Source organism: Cavia porcellus, unplaced genomic scaffold, assembly GCF_034190915.1.
Source record: "Cavia porcellus strain 051 isolate PalLab524CR breed Dunkin Hartley unplaced genomic scaffold, mCavPor4.1 scaffold_12, whole genome shotgun sequence".
In the NCBI taxonomy this organism is placed as follows: domain Eukaryota; kingdom Metazoa; phylum Chordata; class Mammalia; order Rodentia; family Caviidae; genus Cavia; species Cavia porcellus.
Window position 1 is genome coordinate 17,508,828 of NW_026947495.1, and position 26,066 is coordinate 17,534,893.

At 43.6% G+C, this 26,066-nt stretch overlaps 2 protein-coding genes across 8 annotated transcripts in view; one reads left to right on the top strand and one right to left on the bottom strand.

The window, feature by feature from the left end:
- The window catches only part of CUNH2orf76 (chromosome unknown C2orf76 homolog), a 232,752-nt gene extending 214,463 nt beyond the window's left edge, over positions 1-18,289 (top strand). For all 3 annotated transcript variants that reach the window (XR_010050765.1, XR_010050766.1, XR_010050767.1), the window contains one exon: positions 11,078-18,289. The gene's annotated coding sequence lies outside the window, so the exon portion shown is untranslated. The remainder of the gene's footprint in view (positions 1-11,077) is intronic.
- Steap3 (STEAP3 metalloreductase) overlaps positions 13,758-26,066 on the bottom strand; it is a 47,392-nt gene continuing 35,083 nt past the window's right edge. For 4 of the 5 annotated variants that reach the window (XM_063258957.1, XM_013142526.3, XM_063258956.1 and 1 more), the window contains exons 4-5: positions 23,389-23,553; positions 13,758-16,564 (exon numbers count right to left, since the gene is read on the bottom strand). In XM_063258957.1, coding sequence (XP_063115027.1) covers positions 16,283-16,564; positions 23,389-23,553 — 447 coding nt within the window. In that variant the 3' untranslated portion in view covers positions 13,758-16,282. Of the gene's footprint in view, positions 16,565-16,836; positions 16,969-23,388; positions 23,554-26,066 lie in introns of those variants that run through there. The other variant, XM_063258958.1, reaches the window with a different exon arrangement.

Below are 26,066 nucleotides of genomic sequence, written 5' to 3' on the forward strand. Positions count from 1 at the left end.
CTGAAGGTTTAAAAGACAAAAATGAAGGTGTTTGTGATTCTGGGTTTAATACTTTCACTTGATTCCCTATTTCATTACACCCCTCGGTGCTATGAAATTTGGATTATGTTTTAATCTTCCCTTCCCATTTTTGTTGTTCTGGTGTTGAACTGATTATGCAGAGCTGTGTGTTGATGGATGGCTCTGTGGCGCCTGCCCTCCAGGGACAGAACTCTGCTTTCTAAACATCTCCCTAAATCCTCCTCTGGAGGAGGAGGCATTGGGGTGTTCACCCTGTCCATCAGGGCCCAAACAGGACTGACACTTTACCAGTGCTTGTAACCTGGGCCATACCATACAGCAGCAGAGTGGGGGGCCCCAGGAGCCCAAATCTATTACCCACTCCTCTAGCCATTTGTTTCAGGTGGTTAAAGAATAAATACATGAAAATAAAGAGCCATCTCTGACTGAAAGAGATGATAGAAGGCCAGTTAGCTGCAGGCTGTCACCTGGAATTACCTCCAGGAAAGTGCTGAGTCACCCCAAGATCAAGGACAGGGAGGAGGCTCGGTGAGTGACAATCTCATCCTGACAATGCCTTGGACAACACAACTTCAATTCAAAGTGGAAAGCAGAGTCACTGCGTTGGAGCTAACCTATCTGTAAGATATTTCTCTCTCCATTCAGGGATGTTGGTAATAAATAGATCTACACAGGATGCTTGCTTTCATTTTTTATTTCTATGGGCACTCAAGATACCTCTCACTTCCCTGAGCTTTTATATCTTAATCACCTTTCCAGAACTTTCCAGAATTTTCTAGTATCACCACCTCCTAGTGGGGCTGGGGATGATTTTGGTGGTAGTACAGTGAGGGGTTGGCATACCCTCAAGACTCCCCCCAGCCTCATCCTCATTGTTTTATTTTCAAAAAGGTCATCACCAAGGGTTTTAGCAGATAAATACTCAGCTAGAATTTAACTTAAATAATTTTTAAAAATTTATTTAAGGTTGTACTTAAGACCCAATTGCAAGGAATATGGTTTCTATTTATGTTAGATATGTTTATCATGTATAATATTACATGGCACTGACTGTGTAAAAGATCTGTTTAAAACACTGCAGAAGGAAACTCCTATGATCTTCATACGTGAGTAACAAATCTCTGCAGTGAGATCTGCAATCATCCTCATTTTACAGATGGGAAAACCAAGGCATGCAGTTAAATCAAGTTAGGAAGTGGCAAAGGCAGTTACAGGCTTTTGTGTTCTTCACCCCTGGGCCACACTGTGGCCTCTCACAAGGAACATTACAAATGATTGCACTCGGCATGCAGTGCATTGATTTGAAGGAAACGTTGATAGGAAGGAATGAGGTGCAAGCTCTGGGTGGAAAGGGAAGATTCTGCAACCTGACATAAGTGCTGCAGCCGGGAGGAGCAGATGAAGCACTTGCCCTTGAACCCAGCACAGTGCCCCAGAAGGGGCCCTGGAGCTTCAGCTAAACCTCCATGTGGGCCGATTCTGCAAAAGACACATCTTAGAGGACTCACTGAGTCTGTGATAATCTGAACACACGTACAAGCACACATTTCTTTCAGTTGGGAGGCTAAGCAGGGTTGGGCCTGGTTAGTACTTGCATGGGAAAAGGAGAGCGCTGTATTTCAAAAAAGAGGTGCAGGCTTATGAGGTCAGCACAAGTTTCCTTTTAATGGGGCGTTTAAAGGTGATAACCTAATTGCATTGCCCTTTCATTTTGTTTCTTGCTATTTGTACTTGTGTGTGTATGTGACTTTAAGAATTTAAAATATTTTTTCATTTCTTTGAACACAGTAAAATTAGCTGATGTAAATTTGTCTGTGGTTAGATGTGGTCCAGTGGAGGATGATTTGTGTAGCATGCGCGAAGCCCTAGGTTCAATCCCCTACACCATAAAAACAAACAAAAACAAACCAACAAACCCAAAACACAGGCACAGAAAAGTCTTTCTCTAGTAAGTCTAATATCTGGGCTTCCTTGGGAACTGTTTCATTAATTACTTTTCTCCTTATGTGTAGCCCATACTATCATTTCTTTGCAAGTCTCATAATTTTTTTTTTTTAAATCAAAAATCCAACATTTTGTCTCCTCCAAACATCACATGCTGAAACCTCATGTCCGAGGTGATGGTAGTAAGAGGTAAAGTTGGTTTTAGAGCCTTACAAAAGGGCTTCACACAGCGATTGGGCCCCTGCCCTTCCACTTTCCCCCACCATGAGACAGCATTTGTTCCCTCTGGAGCTCACAGCAGCAAGGCTGCATCTCAGAAGCAGAGAGCTGACCTCTCTTGATGCCAAACCTTCCTGGACCCTTGCTCAGAATTACCTGCCTTCAGAAATGCAAGAAAGCACATTTTTGTTCTTTATACATTGCCTAGTCTCAGGTATTTCGTTCAGATTAAGCCAAGATTCTTCCTTATCATGGTTTGCTGAGTGATCTTTCTGAATTAATTAGTAAAGGTTGTATCCTTTGTTGTGTATAACCAATACTGAAATCTCTGCTTTGTTAGCTTAGTTGTCAGTTTAAAAAAATGCACAGAGGATGCCTTAAATGTCTTGGACAAATAAATCTCCTAGGCAGAGAGTTGACAGCTGAGGCTAAACCTTCACTTCGTGCTTGTGCAGTGTCTCAATGTCAGTCAGAGGGGAGAATATTGGGCTTATCATGTCCTTCCTGGGCATGTGTACACCCTGTGTATGCCCTGTGGACTTCAAAATTCCAAAGAATACCTTGGCACAGTGGCCCACATTTGTAATACCAGTTACTGAGGCGACTGAGGCAGGAATAGTGAAAGTTCGAGGGCAGCCTGGGCAATTTAATGAGACCTTGTCTCAAAACAAAATAAAAAGGGCTGGAGACGTGGAGAACACTTGCCTAGCATGCAGGAAGTTCTGGTTTCAATTGCTGGTACTATCAAAATTTAAAAATCCAAGAATTCCAAGAGATACATTAGCACTTTTCTAAGCTCCTGTATATGTCTTATTATCCAGCTTCTGCGGTTAAGCTTTGTGGTTAGTGTACTGTTTGCCCCACTGTACCCAAACCTGCAAATAGTCACAGTGCTTAAAAAGTTGCCTGTAACTGTTTTTAACGAGTGCCCCTGGGAAAAACCTTTTTCACTGGATGGCTGAGGGTCAGGTCGAAGAAAGGCCATTTTGAGGTCTTTGGAGACTGTCACACAATTCAGGTGATGACAGCTTTCTAGCCACCAGGCTTTGAAGGAGTGCCGCTTCTCTTCCATGCTGTCCTGTGGCTGCTGGGCTGCTGGGTTTTACTGTGACCTTGGAGCCCTGGCTTTCAAGGCAGATGCAGAGTGCAAGAGTTAGGGATGAGGGGGTGGAGTTCAGACACCAAAGCCTCTCTGTTCATACTGAGATCCAGCTGTTTTTGTGCTGAGGTCCCCATATTGATGTGAACTCTGATGAATTTCCAATGTTCCGAAAGAGTTGGTCCTGACAATTTTTGCTAGTTTTCTCATTGCTTTTATGAAGAATGCTTCTTGAACCATTTTAAACTTAGAATAAGTGGCTTCATATTTCTCCACAGCATATGAAACTTTGGTCCTTTAAGAACATTACTGATACATAATAATATATATATAATAAGTTTTAAAACAAATTATTTTTGAAGCAAAATGGGCTTCTAGTTGAAATATACCGATCTTAGGTATGTATTTGTGTTCCCTATATCTACAGCGATGTACACTCATAACCCACACTCGTCAATACACAGGACATGTCCCTCACCCCAGAAAGATCCCTCATACCTATCCCCAACTATTCAATCTCCACCCATAGAGTGATCTCTCTTGTGCTTACTTTCACCATTGGGTCCTTTTCCCTTAACACTTGATAGGTTAATTTCACCTGCTTAAAAATTTCCTGTGAGTAGATCCACAGAGTATGCACTCTTGTGTCTGGCATTTGTTATGTGAGCACGAAGTGTTTATGGTTCATCCACAAAAGCCCTTGCTGCATGTATCAATACCGTAGTTCAGTCCTCTCTGTACAATGCGAGATTTTTAGAAGTGTGCTTGCAATTTTTTTCCTGAAATTTTCTTCCATACTGATGTCTATTCTATAAGTTGTAATAAAAACACTTCTTGATTTTACCAGAAGGTAGCTATGAAAACCACCAGGAGTCATACCTCTTTTAATAACATCATAAGTCTATTGTTGACAGAAAGACTAAATATATTAACAGAAATCAAAATCTAGTTTGAGTATTTGTGGATCATAATAACCAAGGCTTTGCTTTCTGGGTAATAGTGACAATAGGTGCTATCAATTGTAAGAAGCATTCCAATTTCAGAGAAATCAAATATGTAAAACTGTATATTTTTAAATCAATAAAATATGGTATATCATTTCCATATCCATACAGGTCTGTTTTTAGGTTCTCAGTTCTATCTTTCCCTGTGCTTATACCATATTGTGTTAATTAGTATAGCTTTAAAATGCATCTTGGTATTTGGTAGGGCAGGTTTCCACATCTTATTTGTCAAGAGTACTTTAACTTGTTTTGAGATTTCACATTTCTACAGAAATGCTGGAATAAGCTTATGTATTAGACATGTTATTTTAGCTTCTGAAAATCCTGTGCTTTAATACTTGTCCTTCCTATTTATGCCAGGCACACATCATTCTGGGAAGCCTGGTATGACTGATCACCTTGCCTTGACCACTGCCATGCTGTAATCCTCCTTTGAGAGGAGTTACTGTGGTTCAGATCTAAATTGTCCCCCCTAATAGTCCCATGTGTGTGGAAGGCGACTGGATCCTGGGGTAGCTATGCTCATCAGTGGACTCATCCGTTATGAGTTCAGTAGCTGAAGTATTAGGAGCTGAGGTCTGCTTGGAGGTGATCACTGGGGATGTGACATGGAGGGTATTTTCTTGCCCCGACTTCTCTCCAGAGGACGAGCAGCTGTGCTCTGCTATGTTCTTGCACCATGCCCTTTCTACCTCGAAGCCAACAGACTATAGGCTGGACCCACTGGAAACCGCACCAGATAAACTTCTCCTCCTTTGTGTTGTGGGTGTCTGGTATTTTGTCCTAGTGATAGGAAAGCTGACTTATGCAGGAGTCTATCTCTTTTGGGTGCACTTTTCAAATAAATCTGGAAGCAGTTACTTCCCTTATTGGCTTTCATCCTCCAGGCTACCTTGTACCCACCCTAGCTACCTGAGGGCCAAGAGCAGATAGTCAGAGACAGCCCTCAGACCTGGAGCCCACTAAGTCCAAACCTGGTCGCCCTCCCTAACCCATTCCTCCTTCAGAAACCACAATAAAGGTGCCTGCCCTCATTGTCCCTTCTCCTTTCCCTTCTGATCTAACCCAGTGCTTCTCCAGGGGACCCAGTGGACACAGTGTGCCCTCTTTCTCATGTCATCTGTGAATATCATATGGCAATTTTCTCCTCATCTTCTGGCCATAGCATAGCTAATTATAAAGCCTATTACCTAGCTTACAACTTAATTTTTAAAAGCTTATTGAGTTTTTATTGCATTGAATCTATATCTCAATTTAGCCTTTATTTAATTTTCTTCTCCAGGAACATGCTGTATATTTTGCTCTTCAATAATATTATGTAATATATGTAATTATATAATATAGTTTTCTCATTACAGGTTTCCTGCAGATATATTAGATTTATTCAAGGTATCTTGTATTTCCGTTGTCTTTGTGAGAGATGTGAGTTTTTAAAAATGTTTTCTTAGCATTTGTTGCTCCTTCACGAGAATCAGTAGACTTTTACATTAATTAAAAGCAGCTAACTGGCTAAACTGTCATATTATTTGTGGTAATGTGTGCATTCTTTCAGATGTCCAGTCCAGGCAATTATGTTATCTGTAAATAATAACAGTTTTGTGTCTTCAACTCTAGTTTCATATTTTTAAAGTTCATTTGTTATTTTTTTCTTCTCCACTGGCTAGTACATCTAGTACAATCTTAAATAGAAATGGTGATAATGGTCATCCTTATCTTATTCCTGGGGTGTGTGTGTGTGTGTGTGTGTGTGTGTGTGTGTGTGTGTGTTGCTAGATATCAAAACCAGGGTCTTGCACAAACTAGCAAAGTGCTACCACTCAGGTAAATGTCTAGTCTTGAGGTGTATCTCTAGTCTTTGTTTCTAATTTTCAGTGAGATGCTACTAACATTTCATCAACAGAATGATATTTGCTGGACATTTTTAATAGATTACCTTTATCAGGTTAAGGAAGTCCCCTTTCATTTCTCTTGCTAATAGACTCTTCTTTTTTTGTTTTGTTTTTAAATCATGAATGATGTATTAGTCCATTTTCTGTTATTCTAGCAAAGTATAAGCAGCTTAATAATTTATAAAGAGCAGAGGCTTATTTAGCTCTTAGTTTCAAAGTCTGGAGGTCCGTGACTGGGCAGCCCCATTGATTTGGTCCTGGATGAAAGCGTCACGTGGTTGCATTACAATAGCAGGAACCCAGGCAGAGGGAGAGATTTTGTGTGAAACAGGAAGCCAAAGGCTGGAAAGGGGCTGCTTTCAATTCTTTTAATAAAAACTCACACTTGAGCTCACTGAAGGTCCACAAGAACTAGAAGAATGCTTTCTAAGGGCAAACCTCAAATGGCCTAAACCTCTCCTACTGGACCTCACCTCTTTAGGTTGCAATGCTTTTCAGTTGTGCCATGTTGGGGTCCAACCTTCCAGCACATACACCTTTGGGGGATGCGTTCAAATGATAGCACTCAATTTTATCATTTTTTTCACTATCGAGATTATAAAAATTTTTAATGTGGTGAATTTGGTTAATGATATTTATAGAGTTTATGTAAAACTACACTTGCATTCCTGGAATAAACCAAACTTAGTCATGATGTGTGATCTTTTTATATATCACAAGATTATGTTTGTTAATATCTTTGCACTTATGTTAGTAATGAGGTTGACCTGTAATTTTCCTTTATCAAATATTTCTTGACTAGTTTGATTATCTCTCATGTCCTCATGGAATAAGTTGGGGAATAGTTTTTAAAATAATTGTTGGAAGAGATTATATAAGATAGAATTACATGATTATTTGTTCCTTGAAAGTTTAGTAGAATTTTGTTGCACAAACATCTGGTGTGTGTGTGTGTGTGTGTGTGTGTGTGTGTGTGTGTGTGTGTGTGTTTTAAACTACTGATTTAATTTTTAATGATTTTAAGGGATGTTTAGACTTGCTGTTTTCCCTAGTCAGTTTTGGTAAGTTGTATTCTTATCCATTCTGCCTAAGTTTTCAAAGGTGCAATATTCTCTTATTAACTATAAATTTGTCTCATCTGTGATTTTGTCTCATTTTTACATCTAAAGTTATTTATTTGAGCCTTTTTCATGATCATCTACCTGGTTAACTTTACCCAAAAACCAACCCTTGGTTTTATGATCCTCCCTATTGTATTTTTATTTCCTACTTCATTAATTTCTATTCTTAAATGTAGCATATATTTCTATTTACTTTATCTGGATTGGATTTTTTTGCATTGGTGCCTATCAGGGCAATTATTTCCTTCAAAGAAATAGTTTTCACTGTATTCCAAGCTGTTTAATATACAAATATTTAATAACCATGTGATTTAGATTCATTGAAAAGACGTCATTATAATTTCCCTTTGATAAATTCACCTAGTTAAACACACATATTTTATATTTTAAAATATATGGACATTTAATATATAACCTTTTGTTTTCCTATATTTTTTGCACTGAATAGAGAATATAATCTATGATACTATCCTTTAAAATTTGTTAATATTTGCTTTACTAGCTGGGCATGGTAGCTCATGCCTGTAATCTCAGTAGCTGGGAGGCTGAGGCAGGAGAATTGCTGTGAGTTCAAGGCCAACCTGGGCTACACAGTGAGCTCAAAGCCAGCCCGAATTACAGAGTGAGACCCTGTCTTCTCAAAAACAAACAAATATCCCCAAATTTGTCTTATCTAATATATTTTTAATTTTTCTTGAGAATTTTCCTATTACGATGTTTTGTGTCATTACATATATATATATATATATATACATAACATTTTTCATTTGTTGTAATCTAGGATGAAGGATTTTCCATATTTTATTCCTCCTGCCCCTCCTTCCTTTCTTCCTTTTCATTTCTCTTTCTTCTTCTCTGCCTTCCTCTCCTTTGTGTTTTCTTTCAAGTTTTACATATTTAAGACTATATTATTAAATGAATATAATACTAAAACACTCAAATCTTTTCTTTTTACATGACTCAATCTCTAAAAATGCCCTTTGTAGTAAATTATACTTTATGAAATAACCTAGTCACCTCAACTTTGATTTTTCTTAACATATCTTTTCTATACTTTTAGTTTTTAGGTATGTCACTGATAAATAGTATATAAATATATCGAAAAACTCAAACTTGAAAATCCCTATATTTTTGGTGAAAAGTTTGATCTGTTTGCATGTATTTGTTATTGCAGAAGCACTGGTCCCAGAATGGTCTGTCTTTGGTGTAGCAGCACATTGTTTCTTGCAGTTCTTGTGCAGAATGTGCTGAGACGCAGCCTTCTGAGATCAGGAAGAAGTCTGGGTTTTATCCTCATTTCTTCCAGAACAGGATGCATTACAGTGCTTAAGCTCAGTGAGTTATGTGGCCCTTGCTGTATAAAACCCACAGTAGACTCATGTCAAGGTCCCTCAGCTGCAGTATGAAGTGGGTCACATGCAGATGTGGCTCTGTTTGCCTTGGACAGCTGTCCTGCCTCTGGGGGCACTGGCTGGCCCTGAGTGCTGGGCCTCTCTATTCTGCTTGTAGTAATAATCTGCCTTCTTGACTTGTACACCTGTCCTGTCCCACCAAACTCCGGCAGCTAGGTTTGTGTGAAACCTCTGGCAACTGGATTTATGTTTATATTCCTGCCAGACCTGGGAAACTGCCAGATCTAGAAGCCTTGGTAGAATTGGTATGGAGTTTCGAATCTTCCCATGGTAAACAGTGAACTGTGTTTCCCTCATAGGATTGATACTGGTGCATGGAATTCTGCTTCACATTTATTCATATGTGTGAGTTTCTAATATCTACTTTTTATGCCTTACTTTATCTATGGTATTTTTTCATTCTTACTTTTTGAAAATTGGAAGTTTTCTTTGTTTTTATTTCTTCTTCTTAGGGACTTAGAGGTTATAATTACATTTTTAGCTTTTTAGTGGTTACTCTTGATAGTTTTCAGTGTGTATAACATGATCTAAATTTGTTCAAAATTTGTCCCTACCTATAATTGAATATATGGGCCTCAAAGCATTTGAATTCTATCCATTATTCAATTAATTACATGCTATTGTTGTCCAGTCTTTTAGTATACAGGAAAGCACCTAAGTATTTTATCTAGAATAAATTTGCTTAAATTTATTTGCACGGTCGCAATTTCTTTGCTCATAATTTCCTTAATTCTTGTCAGATCCTCCTCTGAGATCATTTTTCTTCTATTTCAAGAATATTTCTTAGAAGCTTTTTAGGGAAAACTATTTGTAAATTTTATTTTTGTTTATCCAAAACATTCTTATTTTTCCTTCATTGTAAAAAATTGCTTGTGTTGGATTTAAAATTCTAAATTAACGATTTTCTCTCTGCACTTTTAAGATCTTAGGCCAGCATTTAAAAAATTTCCACTGATATTGCTAAGAATTTTGTTATAATTTCACAATTTTAGGTGATGTCATTTTGGGGGACAGTCTTTGAGTGTCTTCATGTGTTTGAATACAACTTTTAAATTCACTTTTCTGCCTGGTGGTATACATACATTATGCTTTCTGGTCTTTTGGATTCCAGTCTTTCATTGATTGTAGAAAGCCCTCTGCTATTATCTTTTTAAAATTTGCCTCTCAGGGCTGGGGGTTTAGCTCAGCGGCACAGCACCTGCCTGGCAAGCACGAAGTCATGAGTTCAATCCCTGGTACCAAAATAAGAAAATAAATAAAATAAAAATAGCCTCTGCCATTCTTTCCTCTTGGAAGTCCACTTATTGGTGTGCTAGACTTTTTAGAATTTTATCTGCTATGTCTTTTCACTTTGCTTTTATATTCACTATCACTTTGCCCTTCTTTGCATTCTGATAATTTATTTAGCTCCATTTAGAGTTCACTAATTTCTTTCAGTCTTCTGTTGAACTTACCACTTCCAACAGTTGTTTATATATAATGGTTCTATATTTCATTGTGCCTGGTCCTTCCTAGTATCTTATTACTTTTTGAGACTGTATTTTATAATTCTTTAGATTTTTAGTATGTTATTATCCTATATTTGATAGTTCTATTCTTGAAGTCTTTGGAGGTAGTTTCTCATCTGTAGTTCATTAATCATGGATATAAAGCTCCTATTCAGTTGGTATGAACTGAGATTATTTTCCACTAGAAGGGACTTGAATTTGCTTCTGCCAGGAGCCAAGGAGAGCTGTTTGTTTACTTGTGTGTTCCCATTTATTTTCTGCCCTGCTGACTTCCTTTACCCACTGAGAGTACCTTAGAAAGTATGTCTTTTGTGCAAGACCTAGTTGTTTTGTAGCAAGAAGACCCTTTAGGAAGTAGAAGTCCTAATGAATTCTCTGATGGGGAGAAGTTTTTCCTATTGGCTAAAATTATATTTTCAAGGGTAGGTTGTACATAGGATGGGAATTACAGAAATAAGCTAGGTTTCTGGCCAATAAATGGAAATCGACACTTAGTAAACAGGGGCTGACTACGCCTTCCATGGGCAGCTGACAGCCCATAGAAGATGTTCTAGTTGCTTGGCTTATTCTAGGTTCCATTTGTGATTGTTCATTTCTGAACAGAAAAGAATCAAAAATGAAGCCAAAGTATTTTTGAGTAACTATTAGAAAATTGAGCCAAGAAAAACTATCTAGGTTTATTATAGAAATCTGGGAGATAAACAGAATTTCACTGAACAAAATCTACTTGCACTCTTCCCAGGAAAGACAATTAGACAAAAAAAAAAAGTTTTTTTTTTTTTAATCTTAGTATGTTTTTCTCATCAGGTATCTTTTCATTTTCTCCCACAATTAATTTTAACCTTGTCATTCCTTTCCAGTCCTGAAGCCCAACCTTCTTCCTTCCCTGTCATCCTCAGCAGATGGCACCATTCTTCACAAAGCATACAGAAGGGTCTGCCACACTCATGTCATCAAAGTTAAAACCCTCACTGGCATCTCACCTTTCTCCTTTGCTCCTAAGTTGTAATGGACAAGCTCTCCCACTGTGTACCTCATGTTCTGGGCCCCTGCTTCATGCCCATTCTTTGTCCCTCTGTCATGGTTTGGATATGCTAAGTTCTCCAAAGGCTCCCTGTGCTGAAGATTTGGCTGCTCATGGACTTGTGCAAAGTGATTAGAGCCTGAGGGCTCTGACTTTAGCAGCAGATGGGTCTGCTGATGAAACCATAATCTGATGGCATTATGGGAGGCTTTGGAAAGAGGAGATGGGTCTGGTTCAGGGAGTGGATTCTTTGGGCTACATCTAGTCCCTATCCCCTTCCTCTTGGCTCTCACCCTCTCTGCTTCCTAGCTGCCGTGAAGTGAGCAGCTTTCCTCTGCCATGCCTTTTTCTTTTTCTGATGCTTCCTCTCCAGCATGAGAGTAAGGGAGGCTGTGAATCAGGGCCTGAAACTACTGCAACTGTGGGTGGAAAGAAACCTTTCTGCCTTTACGTTGATTTTCTCGGGTTTTTTGTCACGGAGATGAAAAATTGACTAACATGGTCTTTTCTGTGTTATGCCCCCATCTACTACTGTTCATTGTATTCTTTTCTAGAAACACTTAAAACACATTCAGACCAGAGCCAGGAGAGAATAGTCCACCTTTTTTTTGGCTCCCCCTGCCCCTTCCAGTTACTACTCTCCTGTTGTCCTCTCCTGTCTCAAAAGAGTTGCCCCAAATTCCTGTCTCCGTCTCTTCTTGCTCAGCTCCAGTCTGGATTTTACCCCCACCATGACACTGACTTTCTCACCATTAACTTCCCATGTTTCCAGATGGACTCAGCACTTCTAGTTTTTGCTCTACTTCTATATAACTTCCAGCCTAGTTTCACACACTTACAGTCAGCACATACAGAGCTTTAGCCTTTATCCCAAACCATCAGTTATAAAGCAAGAGAGCTGTATTTATCAGCTATCACTGTGATGAGATACCTGAAATAGTCAATAAGAAGGAAAGGGTTATTTTGACTCAGAGTTTAAATGGTTGTAGTTCGCTCTGTTGATTTGGGGCCAGCGTTGAGGGAGAACATCATGTAGATCATGGTGGGAGCATGTGGGAGAGGAAAGCTGCACCTGACGGCAGCTGGAGGGAGGAAGACAGCTGTTCACTAGGCTGGTTAATGTTTACTTGAATATTACTGTATCTATCTTAAAATCAACTTCGTGCAAGATTATTATTTAATATGTTATTATTACTATTACATATGTTAATATAAATAATCTATTTTTACTGTTTTGGTTAAGACTGAAAACAGGTAAATTTGAATTTTATTTAAGATGAATAAACAGTGACTTTTAATATATTTGTTGTTGTTGCTGGTCTGAGGGGACTGAGGATTTTGGCTCCATTGGTGCCAGCTTTCTCTTGATCCAGACACCAGGAAGTGATCCAGCCACAAAATACTGCTCTTCCAAGGGCCAACTCCAGTGCTTTTGAAAAACATTCAACTTTCCAAGTAACTGACCAGTTAACTCCTGACGAGTTGTTTTGGTCATTCCCTAGTTCTTACATGAGCTGAGTAGTGGGTATTTTCCATCAATTTTATTATTGTTTGTGAGCTTCATGCTTCTAGCATTAAGTGTGGGAGGACAGAGAACAGAAAAGCAAACCTTAAAGCACAAGATTTTTTTCACTCTGAACATTGTTTTTTTCCAGTTATTTCCTGGCCACAGGTCTTTCTATGGAAAGTTCTTACAATGGACCCAACCATGGCAAAGCCTTCTTTTGGTTACTGTTCTCTAAAAATAGTTTTTAGCCACTAGAGTGCCATAGGTTTCATTTCCCTCCATCCAACCAAGAGCATGTGGTGGAAAACTTGGCTGCAATGGCAGGGAAGTGGTCTACTGATGGCCCAGGGCTGCATCCCAGGGTGTTGTACATGTGTCACACAGTGCGAGGCTATGTGCCTGAGGCCAGTGTCCTTTTCACTCTACCCTTCATGGGAACAGCTCAGTGCACAAGAATACTCCATCAGGGACACCAGCGGATGGGGTCATGAGGAAGGGGAGGAGGTCAAGATGTGTATGCACTGGTTTGTGTGCCACAGACTACAGCAGAAGAAACAAAGGAGCCAGTGGAGTTCTGCTTCCTCAGAGTGTCCAAGGGTCATCACCGTTAGTGTCCCCAGGAGCTGGTCAGTGATAAACAATCCAGGGCCTCCTTCTAGACCCAGAGCATGTACTTGAACCACACTGTCATGAGACTCAGAGGCACATCCTGATGTGAGGAGCACGACTGTTTTTAACTGCTCAGCGTCAGCTTTCAGAGAACTCCAGAAGCCTCCTCACTGGCCAGGGCCACTCCTGTTATTTCCAACTCAGAGTGAGTCTCCTGACTCTGCCCATTCCCCCCACTAGCCTATCGCTGTGGTCTGCGTGCCTGCTCTTCCTCAGTGGCTGGACCTAGCATAGATCATTTCCTACCACTTTGTGTGCTACTCAACTGAGAGCTGGCTCCATCAGAAGGCAAGAAACCCTCATGCACATGATCCCTGCACCATAAATAAAAGCCTAAAAGTTATGGCAGGTTAAGTGTTTATTTTTGGACAAGTTCTACAAGGTAAGAATAAAACACTTGGATTCTTTCAATAGCATAGATTTTACAAGCCAACTTCAGACTGTGGCATTTAGGATTCCCAGAGTATGTGGGTTGAGGCACTTTTGTACCCAGAGGCAAGTAGACTTTGCCAGGCTTACCGAGGGGCTGTCTTAAGGATGCTACTGCCAGTTGCCTGGTGAGGTAGGGAAGAGCCACGGTTAGAGCTAAACACGCGGCCCACCTGCCTTTCATAAGTGGATTGTCTGGCTGGCACATGACAGGTCCTCTGCTCCATCCATTCCCTCCTGCCCTGATGAGCACCTTCAGCAGGTGGTGGGTAGGGAAGGGAGGAAGTACCCTGGCCTTTGCTCTGTCAGCATCTTTGGGATAAGGAACCACCCCTGGGCAGGTGAGGCTGGAGAAGAAAGGTAGCCAACACCCACTGGGGTTGGGATCACGTGTGTGTGTGTGTGTGTGTGTGTGTGTGTGTGTGTGTGTGTGTGTTTCCATTAATGGGAATGGGAATCCATGGGCCATCATTATGCCAAGCAGTGCTGAAGTATCCAACTCCCTTCTTCCTTTCAGTGAAAGTTGATGCTCTCATCAGGGCCAATTTATGCCTCAAGATAAATTCCTGCCACCCAGCTGGAAGTTGCAGCTGGAAACACCTGTAGGAAGTGGATGGCCTTTCCCCATCAGCCCTGGCCTAATGAAAGGCCCTGCACTGGGGCTTCCTCCTTTCTCAGAAGGAGCCTGATGTTCTCAGGAGACATGAGTACATGGAATGTCCCAGGGTCACATGGCACCTCCGCTTCCCCACTCTCTGGCTGGCCTTCACTGGCCCAGCTCCCTGTTCTATCAGAGGGTGCCTCCATAGGACCTGTGTATGCACAGATGAATTTTTGGTAGCAGGTCCCCTCTGGCCCTGTGGGGGTTTAGGAATCTTGGGCTGATGATAGCTGCTTCTCTACTTTCAATGTGAATCATTGACGGGGGCATGGGACCAAGGACAGATGTCCTATGGCCCCTGGTTGTGGTGTGGCAGCAATGTTTTCCATTCGTATCTTTGGCAGAAAAGTCCCTCCTAGCGTTTTGAGATGCACTATGGCAGCCTCCCCTTCATCCATCCTTATTCAAGATCCCCACTGGTGGCCTGAAACCATCAGTAGTACTGAACCCTGAATGTATATGCTTTAGTTTTCGTAAACATACAGATCTGTAACAAGGGTTAATTTAATAAGAGAGTAGTAACTAGTAAAATAGAACAGTTGTAGCAATATATGATAATAAAATACGTGGAACGTGGTGTCTCTCTTAAAAGAGTCAGGACAAATATTTTCAAGACTGCAGTTGATTTTGGGTAACTGAAGCCGAGGAAGGCAAACCTAGATAAGGGGAGACTGCTGTATTCCCATGGGGAGAAGCTTGGAGCTTGTTGTTTTCCGAATGGTCTGAGGCAGCACAGGACACCTGCAGGGGTCCCTGTTACCCTGTGATCTTTCCAAGGGCTAACCTAGTGAAGACAGTCCTCAGCAAGCAGGGGTGCAGCTGCAAGGCCCAGTGAGTGTGGTGGGGCCCTCCCCGGGCTGATGGGGAAGGGGCCTTCTCCTGCCTTCTGAGAGGAGTAACGGAAAAGGTGAGAAGGCACAGTGGCTCGAGCAGTTCTCACCACCAGCTTAATGGAGGGACAGCAATTACACTTGTTCTCAAAAGCAGCTTCATTAGTGGCTCGGCAAGGAGGTGATTTCACACCCTCACAGGAGGACCATTTGCAGGCTGCATGGTGATTCCTGACTTTTAAGGGGGAAAGAAAATCTCCCCAGCTCAGTGAAGATCAGGTGAAACAGCTTCAGGCCGTAACTCCTATCTGGGAGGGAACTCTACCTGGAAAAAGCCCAGCCTTTAGTGGTTCCGGGCACAGACCAGGCTCACCCCTAATTCCCTCTCCACTCAGCCTCCTGCTGCCTCAGGGGGCCAGGAGAACCTGTGCACTGGCCTCTCTTCAGCCCCAGGGTCCTGGTGAGCTGCAGGCAGAGCTGTTATCTTCCTCACCACTTAGTCACAAGATGCTGTGGGCGTCTTGAGCTTTGGGAAAGTAGCCAAAGGGAAGGGGAGGAGGTGGATAAAGGACGGTACTCACCAAGGTCCTCAAGTCTGTTCTTGCAAAAGGTGTGTATATATCTCTGCAAAGGTCACAATAGTGTGCACTGCTGCCTGACATCTGGCTTTTAAATCCACAAGTTGAAATCTCAGGCACCCAACTTTTAGCTAAGTAAGTATAACCTCAAGTTCTGCTTTATATATTATATATATGAAATACATGTACATGCAAATCGTACGCACGCATGTGTCATTCTGAATATTAATGGACACATTTTCCTAACAGGAAGTCCCACCTGGAACCACCCATGTGCACATTTACTCTGCTCTGCACCATCCAGAAAAGAAAACTGTGACTTGGCTGAGCCTCCTGCACCTGGGTTAATGCACTGGGGGCAGGCACCTTACACGTGGCTTGTTTTTTCAGTTAGGATGGAGTCATTCGGCAGCATGAACTTGACTGCGCTGTCTTTCTCCCACCCTCTTCGGATCTTGGCAAGTCTGAGGCGGAAGCAGCGCAGCAGAAACAGGCCCTTGGCCAGGATGACGACACAGGGCACCAGCAGCGTGAGTGTGAAGGTGGGCGGCAGGTAGAACTTGTATCGGCTCTCCTCAAAGGCACGGGTCCAGCCGTAGGTGAGCGTGTGCAGTGTGCTCAGCACCAGGGCCACAAAGCCCAGCGTGGACTGCGGAGGAAAAGACAGCTGGAGTGAGGGGAGGGGAGGTCAGGCAGGGGCTCCTGCCACCTGGGTGAGGGGCACAGGAGTGATTCGGATTCGAACCCCAGTCCTACCATTCTCTCTGTTCAAGATCTTATAGTTGCTTCCAGAACTCTCAGAGCCTCACAATCCCTAACAGAAAAATGAGAATCATGTTTCTATACTGAAGGTGCATAAGGAAATTTATTCTTGCGCATTAAAGAGGGACGCTTTTTCCCCAGCGGCTCTCGTGGCTGTTGGATGGGTTAAGATGGGATTTTGCTCAAAGAGTTTAAAAGCATTTTACTAACTTTGTGTATACTTTAATGTATATTAAAGTAACAGATATCTGCTGATATATCCAAGTCACAATTTCACAGGTACTGGGTGGCCTGTTAAGGTGGAAGAAAAAAGGAAATTGATTTTAAATTGAGTTAAAGAGAAGTACAAAGTAAATAAACTCACAGGTAAGTGGCTCCACAGAGAAGCCCACCATACCTGGTGGCTGGTCTCTTCCCTGTAACCCTAAATTATATGCACCCCAGGCAGGTGCATATCCCCCACCACCTGGTCTGTCCTCTGCCTGGAAGGGGATGCATGACTATGGGGGGAAAGAGCACTAGCAACTCGGAGTGGAAAGATCTGGGCCTCCTAATGGTGGGGCTCCATGTGCCTGAGATATAGTGTGGCTTTGGAGTCACTGCCTGAGAAGAGCAGCTCCTCCATCGCTGTTCCAAGCCTTTGTACTGGGCTGCACTGTGAAATACCCTGGAAGGGCTCCTCGGGAAACTCCAGCCTTTTTTGCCCAGGAGCAGCCTCATGGACCACAAAAAGGAGAGGTAGATTCTATCGCTGGTGCTAGTTCTGACTGATGTGACCTGAGGTGAGCCGCCGGATCTGGCTCTGTGAGAAACAAATGCTTCCTTTTAAAGCCAGCTTCAGAGAGTGCAGGGCCAAAGCAGAGGGCACTGGGCATCTGGGCTGAATGGGAGGGGAGGAGAGGCTCCAACAGCTTCAAGTCTATTCTGTGAGCACTGGAGTTACTGAAGATTCAGGGTGGGAGAGACCTGTGTTTATGATGTCACAAATGAAAATAACAGTGACCCAAAAAGCAATGGACACTCCCACATTTTCTCCAAGGAGACACTGCAAAGGTTTACTTTAAATGCTGTGGTAAGCTGATACCTCAGCATGCTCTTTATAGATTGGCTTGGATCGTTCCAGAAAGCCTATATTTGGGCCACCTACATGGCTAGCATAGTGTTAGCATCAACCCAAGAGTCCAGCTGAGAGAGGCTGTCTCTTTGCACTCCCCTCAGATACTTCTCTAAATGGGGCTGGGTGGCTAGGAATGTAGGTCAATGTAGAGCACCTGCCTAGCATATGCAAGGCTCTGGATTCAATCATCACCACTGCAAAATTAAGTAAAAATGAACGAATGAATAAATGAATGGAGTTGATTCTGCATTGTCTTATTTAGGCTATTTGCTGGAAAGGAGGGAAAATTCTGTAGTACTTGCTCATGTACAAACCCCAGGACCATGAACTCTGGAGAATGAAAGGATACCAGTCAGAAGAATCTCTTGTGATACTTTTGTTAGACATAATAATAAGCATTTTCTACTGGTTATACACTATAATTTCACTGACAGCCTTCCAGGTACAGTTTTTCCCCAAATAAAATACTCCAATAAAAGAAGCTCTCTCATTTAGTCTCTGTCCTTCTTGGCCATCTCTGGTTGTTTTCGGCCTTGTGTCCACTTCAAATGGTCTCATTTCATTCTTAGGGACTTCTCAGTGTGGCCATTTGGGAAGCCGTGGTGGGCTTTGTACTATTCCCTACAATTAATTTACATGACATTTTATGCCATATCCCCAAATGGAAGCTTCCTTGACAGCAAGTCACATGGAACCAAACCCTTGTCACTCTCTCAGATGTATCTATCAAAAAGTCCAAGTCTGAGCCAGGTATCATGGCACGCATCTGTATTCCCAGTACCTTGGGAGGCTGAGGCATGAGCTCACATTGGGCTAGTGACTTGATGAAATTCTGTCTTCAAATAAAAAGTGAAAAAGAGGAGAGGGATGTAGTTCAGTTCAAAGGCCTTTGGCTCAATTCCAGTACTGCAAACACACACACACACACACACACACACACACACACAAGAACCTGTAACTTCTGAGCCACACCAATTTTTCTAAATTCTGATTTCTCAGCATAGAGAAATGGGGGAGTTTGTTTTCAAAAGGCCCCCAGTGCTGACCATAAAGAATAAGTCTTGCACAGCCAATAGATGCTCTCTAGCCAGGTGTCTAGCCCCAACTCCTTGTTATGGAGTTCTGGAGTTGCAAAGTACCTTTAATCCCTGAGAATTGCTCAGTCTGTGAATGGTTTCAAACCTTAGCTTCATGTTAAAATCACCTGGAGAGCTTGAGAAAAATATGATTGCCCCAGCCCCATGCCTGAAAATTCAGATTAAATCAGCTTGGGGTGGGGCTCAGGCATCTGTTGTTTTTCAGAGTTCAGCAGATGATGCTAATGAGCAGCCAGGACTAAACCACTAATTTTGGAAACTCTTCTCACCCACACCCTTCCAGTTTGAGGTTGAAAAGTCCACACAGGTCTCTAAGCACAGGCTGTCTGGTTAGGGAGGGCCTGTCCCTGTCTTTAGACAAACACCCTTTGTGGGACTTCTGGTTCCTACGCGCTGTGTCAGGAGCTTTCCCAGATGGACGGCAACGGGGACCCACCCAGGTCTAGGATGGTAGCCGCACTAAGGCCTTCGCATCTTTCTTCGGGGACATGCCATATAGCTCCAGTGTGACCCATGTGGGCCACCATTCCCAGTCCCTCATTTTACACTGGGAAGATGCAGATGCACACCGTGTTGGGGCCCACCACTGGCAGTCAGATCCTCCTGCTCATACATTTGTATCCTCTGCCTTCTAAAACCTCAAGGTATGGATGGCAGAAACCCCAGCCTCTAGCTAGTCCACAGCAAGACCACGCAGCCAATGACCAGCCAACAGTAAAAGCCCTTTGACTTCCCAGTCCTGGTGAGAAGCCTCGATAATTCCAGAGTCTGTTTCTCTGAAACTCTCTCTCCTTGGGAACAATTTTAAAAATCCTAGTATTGTCAAAGGGATCCAAAAGAAGAGGAGGAATTGTCATGGGACAATTAATAACCCCCTCAAGTGAGGGCCATTTTTATTATACAGAAGCTTGTTAGCAAAAAAGAAACAGCCAGGTCGTGGGTGGCTCCTGCTGGTGCTCAATTATAATGGCGTGAAAGGGCTTTGATGATCGCTCACCAAACTGGGGTCATGCTGCTCTGTCACCATTTCAGGCAAAATGCTGGAGCGAACAAGGTCACTGAATGTTCTGTCTTGGACAGAATTTAGGTGGTAAGAGCTGAATCCTAGCTTTCTGTGCAGACCAGCTACTCTTAGGTAGGTATTTTGCCATCTAATGATGTTTAACAGGCTGACTTGGGAGCATTTAGCATAGCCATAACCATAGCCATAGCCAAAGGCAAAACCAAACACCCAAACAACAGCAACAATAACCAAAACCTACAAACTAAAACGTACAACTTTGAAAACAGCCTCGGGCACAGAAGGATAAATGCAAACATGAGTCACCTTTTTGTGGAATCAATACACTGCAAACAAAAGATTATAGACCCAGGGTTCATTTCAGACATTACCAACCACAGTTTCTAGGCCCTGTGGCAATGTAGCCGTGTGCATGCGTGCATGTGTGTGTGTGTGTGTGTGTGTTTGTAGGGTGTGGCTAGGAGATGGCTAGCTCATCACTGGCCATGCTAACAAGAGGTTTTATCTTCCCTCAGAAATCATCCAAGGCTGGGGATGCAGCTCTGTGGTAGAGCACTTGCCTAGCACACAGGGAGGTGCTGGGTTCAATCCCCAGCATCACAAAGGAAAAAAAAAATATATACAGTCCTTCCTGGGTTCATGGGTCCAGTATTTTACCTCCTTTCCCTGACTCCATGAGTGAACACAGCACAGGCAGGGAAGCAGTAGTCCTGAGAGGCTACAGAACAAATCAAATGGTGCAGAGCCCATAAATAAGACTGAGGGTCAAATGTTGCAGAGCCCATAAATGAGACTGAGGGACAGACCCAGCTCTGATGCAGCACCTCTAGTGTGCCACCAGAGAACACCACACAAGGCAGTGTGTATCTCTGAGGGTCATGCAGAGTTCTGGAGCTATCTCCAAGCATCCGAGTCCATAGGTGTGAGGCAAGGCTGGGCATCTGTGTCCTTTCAAAAGGGCTCTGTGGCTTCATTGAGGCTCACAATAAGAAGTGCATGTTAATATCCAGTACACAGCCAGCTCTAGCACACATATATATTTAACTACTAAACCAATGGAACCTGAACACATCTATCCATACATCATACAAAGTACTCTAATGTTTCGTTTGCTGTTTTTTATTTTTATTTTTTTGTTTGCTTTTGTTTTTTGAGACAGGATCTCATTAGGTAGTACAGGTTGCCCTTGAACTTGTTTATGTAATTCAGGTGGCCTTGAACTCCCTGCCTCAGCCTCCCAAGTGCTGGGATTACAGGTGTGTGCCACCATGCCTGGCTCGTTTCTGTTCTGTTCTATTCTACTTTTGTTTCATTTTTAAAATGATGCAGCTGGGCATGGTGACATAAGCCTATAATTCTGGCTACCTAGGAGGCTGAGGGAGAAGGATTGGTAGAGTTGTTGTACAAGATGGGGCAACACAGTGAGACTTTGTCTCCAAAAAGTAAAACAAGTTGGGTGTGGTGGCAAAAGCGTGACATCCCAGCACTTAGGGAGGTCAACGCAGGAGAATTACCATGAGTTCAAGGCCAGCCTGGGCTACTTTAGCCAGTTCTAGGCCAGCCTGCACTACATAGTGAGCTCCTGCCTCAGAGAAACAAACAACAACAAAACAGCCCTACCCCACGAAAGCAAAACAAAACAAGAAATGGGTGGTAGCTTAATCAGGGATCATAGAGTGTGGAGAGATACCCTAAGAATAACAGCAAAATGCTATTTTTCTTTCACACAGAGTTCTGGGACCTGGCAGTGGCTCTTCCATACTGGTTCTCTTGAGAGACAAAGCGCTAGCTTTTGTGGATGGAGTATAGGCATTTGATTTCTACAAATAAAATCCTGCCCTCCCCCCCATCCACTCCCCTCCTCAGCTCCTGCAGTGGCAAAAGAACTTTTGTGTTTTGATTGCAGCTCTTCAGTATGCAAAGCAGAGCCCAGCTGCTGGGGTCCCTGGCAGTTTTGCTAACAAAAGCAAATCCACTGGCTTTTTGCAGCAGCCAGAGCCAGACACATAATCTACGCTGCTTAAGGGAGCAACTTTGTGGTGAGGGAGCCGCCTGCAGTCTGCTTTAATTGTGGACAAAGGGTACACCCCGGATACACTAGGCGTGAACAGGAAAATCCCAGATTTGGGTGTGAGGCACAGGGGGATTAGTGGCAGATCAGTAAAATGCCTTTCCCTCACCTTCTTATGCCAGCATGTGCCAGCCTGAGTCCTCCTCCAGGGACTTTCTGAGAGGAGAAGAGCTGTGAGAGTCATAGGCACATTTTAAAAAACAACCAAGCCCGTTTTGTTCTGCAGTAGGCTAAGGGTCCTCAGTCAAAAATAATTAATCTGGATTACATAAAAGCAGCACAGTCACTGTCCCTTTGAGTGCTCACGGCACACAGGAGACACTCGACAGATTTCTGTTGACAGTGGGGGTGGATCCGATGGCTGTTCTCTGCCCTGATACAATCTGAGGCGGGATCCAGCATTAGTCAGCCCCGTCCACAGGAGGGGATGAGTTGATCCGCCAACACTGACCGCATGCTTGGTGCAGAGGACAGTGGGAGGTGCTAAAGAAATGTCAGAAATGTCCCCATCCCAGTTATTTCCGTTACAATTGAACAAGGCTCTGCCTGTCTTGTCCCCTCTCATATTCCAGGCCTGGTGTGACGTCTGGCATGCAGTGAGTACTCAGTGAACATCTACTGATTGAACAAGTGCACAGAGACCGTGGGGCCACTGGCAGCACTGCCCAGAGTGTGCCACAGGAGTGCTGATGGCTGTCACCTGAGAGCCCAGGACTACACTTAATCAGTCTGGAGAACAGAGATTTGGATGGTGTTGACATTTCTGGAACCTTTTAGGGGGAAGCAAGTCTTCCCAAGTATGTTTGATGACATACCTGCTTTTTTATTTCTTTATGGTACTGGAGATGGAACACAGGCCTTGTCCTGCTAGGGCACCTGCTTGCCCACTGAGCCACACACCCTGCCCCAGCCCTCCTACTTCTGGATATTTCTCCAGAGATGATGTCCTTTGGAAAACACTGCCTCATCCTTTATACAGTGACCATAATGTTCACCTCCCATCCCCACTGTGCTAAGGGGAACAGGAGCACCAGGTTAAAAAGACAGTGCAGGTGGCCAGCCAAGCTCACATACTCACTGCCTCCCATCCAGACCACCAAACTGTCGGGTGGACAGCTCAAGGATGGCAGAATATGAACCTGCCTCACAGGCTCCAGAGTTCTCTATTTTTCCACATTCCTCTCATCTGGCTTCCCTGATGTCCGGAAATGAATGTGTGCAGGTAGCTCTTTACCAGGAAGCTGAGAAGACCCCGAGGATGGGAAACCCAGCATCCAAGCGGTGGGCCCTTCTGTGCCCATGATCCAAACCAAGGCAATTTGGGGAGGGGAGGGGAAAGCATCTTCCGCAGACAGGTGGGTGGGCTCCTTGCTGGGTTCACTTGCTCTGGGGACATCTGCTTTACCTGCACAAAGCTGAACTCTCTCCAGTTGAGTGAGTTTGCAATGGATGGCAGTGAGGTGATGGCCAGCAGGGACAGTGTACCGAGGGCCAGCACTCCCAGCGAGAGGTATATCTCCATGCGCCAGACTTCCTCCTCCACCCAGATGTGGCTCTTGTTGGTCAAGACCTGGCATGGACGTAAAGAACGGCATGAGCATTGTGGATGCAGCTGGGACCCATGGGACTGGTCAGCCAGGCAGGACTGCCTATCACATCCCACCTAACACCCAACAAGCGCCTGGCTGTGTGTAAAGTGTTGCTCAGGTGTTATTGGCCCATTTCATTTTGCAGTCACCCACCCTACAGGGAGGGATCACTGTTAACCCATTCTACGGATGAGGAATACAAGGTACAAATCCAAGTCCATGAGCTCCTCTAGGATCCCCCACATCTGCCTGGGGGACAGCTAGCCAGAAGGGACACACTGGCTGAAATAAGGAATCAGGGAAGTTGATAAGAAATACAGATCCTCCAAGTATGACTGTGCCACATGGTTTTCTGGTCCCTATATCACAGGACAACAGAGAGGTGCTCTTCCAGCTTGGAATTCCTCAGTCAGATAGGCCAGCTCTGCTGGCTAGCTCCCCATTAGGCAGGTGGGCCCCTGTCATCCTGGTCCCTCAGTCTGCCCTATCATTGGCTCAGAACACACAAAGATACATAAGGAATTCCATCAGAACCAGCTATTCCCCTTCTAGTATCTTCCCAAGAAACCTAAAGACATCATACCACAGTGATACCATGCATATCCATGTTCATAACAGCACAATAGCTAAGTCTTGGAAGCAACCTATATGTCCATCAACAGATGAGTGGATAAAGAAAAGGTGGTAGAGCCAGGGGTGAGGATTAGCTCAGCAGCATAAGTGCCTGCTTGGCAAATGTGAGGTCGTGAGTTTGATCCCCAGTACAAAAAAAAAAGAGTGGTAATTATATACAATGGAGTACTACTCTGCTACAAAGAAGGATAAACTTGTCACATCCAAGAAAAATGATGCATCTTTAGAACATAAATCAGGGGCTGGGGATTTAGCTCAGCGGCATAAGCGCCTGCCTTGCAAGCAGGCAGTCGTGAGTTCGATCCCCGGTACTGATAAAAAAGAAATAGAACATAAATCAGATACACAGGTTTCAATACTGCATGGTTTCCTCTTATATGAGCAACTCAAAACTTAAAGAGCCAAATAAAACACAGATATTAGAAAGAAAAGAGATAGATTTTATTTAAATAATAAAAGTATCAAGCAATGGAGGGAGAGGAAAAGGAATGAAAAAAAGAATTAAGATGTGTTACGTACCTGTACCCACTCTCCCCCCAAAAAGTAATCATAATGTAATGCAAACATTTTCTAATAAAAAAACTGAAAAAGATTAAAACAAAAACCCCACAAAGACACACACAGACTTCTAACTCAATAGATCCAGCACTTCTAACTCAAAGCCCCCAGCCTCTCACTTCCCACCCATTTATCGTTCTGCTGGGGCGCACAGCTTTAGCTGGACCCCTGCCACCCAGTGGAGACCAACACAGGCTGGCGTCCACTCACTTCGGGGCTCCTGGGCACCCAGAAAGTACCCACTGTGTGTGCTTGCTTGGGGCTGCAACAAACACTGCCTCTGAGGTCTCCCACTGAGCTCTTGCAAGACTGGGAACCTATTCCCATCCACCTACCCGGAGCACCCGTGATGGGCCCTCTGGCCTGGCGACACAGAAAGCACGTCAGCCCCTTCAGTGGGATCATCGCCTCCCCACTTGCTCGAGGAGCTGAGCTCCTAGAAGTCAGGGTGCTCTCTGAGAAGCCCTGGGAATCACTGGTGGTTTTCTTCTACCAGGGCAGCACCTCCCTGAGAAAATGACTCTGCCTCAGGAGGCTGGTCCCTGCCTCTCAAAACAGGATGACTTGTGGGTTTTTTTCTGAGAAAAGGTTACAGAAGGGAAAGAAAAAGTTAAGCCCGCTTATAAGATAAAATATGAAAATTAATCTAGGGCCTCAGCAAAGGCAGTGGGCAAGTTTATGAGAGGAAGTGTAAAGAAACCGAGAAAACGCCCTGCACTGGGCGCTCTGCCTGCAATCTGTGAACAGTGACCACCACTGTACCCCTGTGGGGCAGGCTGGCTTATGTTGGCATCTTTAAGCCTCAGAAGGACCAAGAGTCTGGGGCCTTGCTTCTTGTCCTGACCACTAGCTGTGTCTCTGGGCCTCAGTTTCCCCACCTGGGAGATTTGGAAGATGTCATGCCTGAAGCTTTACCATCTTGCTCCTGTGCTTTGTGTAGTGGAAACAGCAAGGGTAGCTTTAGTTAGGAAGGTGTGGCCAAGGGGACCTGCCTAGGACATGGGTCCCCTCCACAGCTGTGCCTAAGAGACTCACTCTCAGCTGCACTAACAACCACTGCTAAGTAAGTCATCTCCACGTGGCAAGCTGTCTATTCAGTTCTACTTCATTAGTCCTTCCTAGCTGCGTTTGGGTGAGATCAGGCGATTAAGTCATAAGTCAGGGTTTGCACAGCTGCACACATGGGCTTTCACAATGGCTTGGTTTTCCTGATAGTCCTTCTCTGAGGTGATGCTGGAAAGCAGGGGAAGGTAAGAAGCGCTGGATGGCCAGGTCTGGGTACCAGTGTCACATGCTGCCCGGG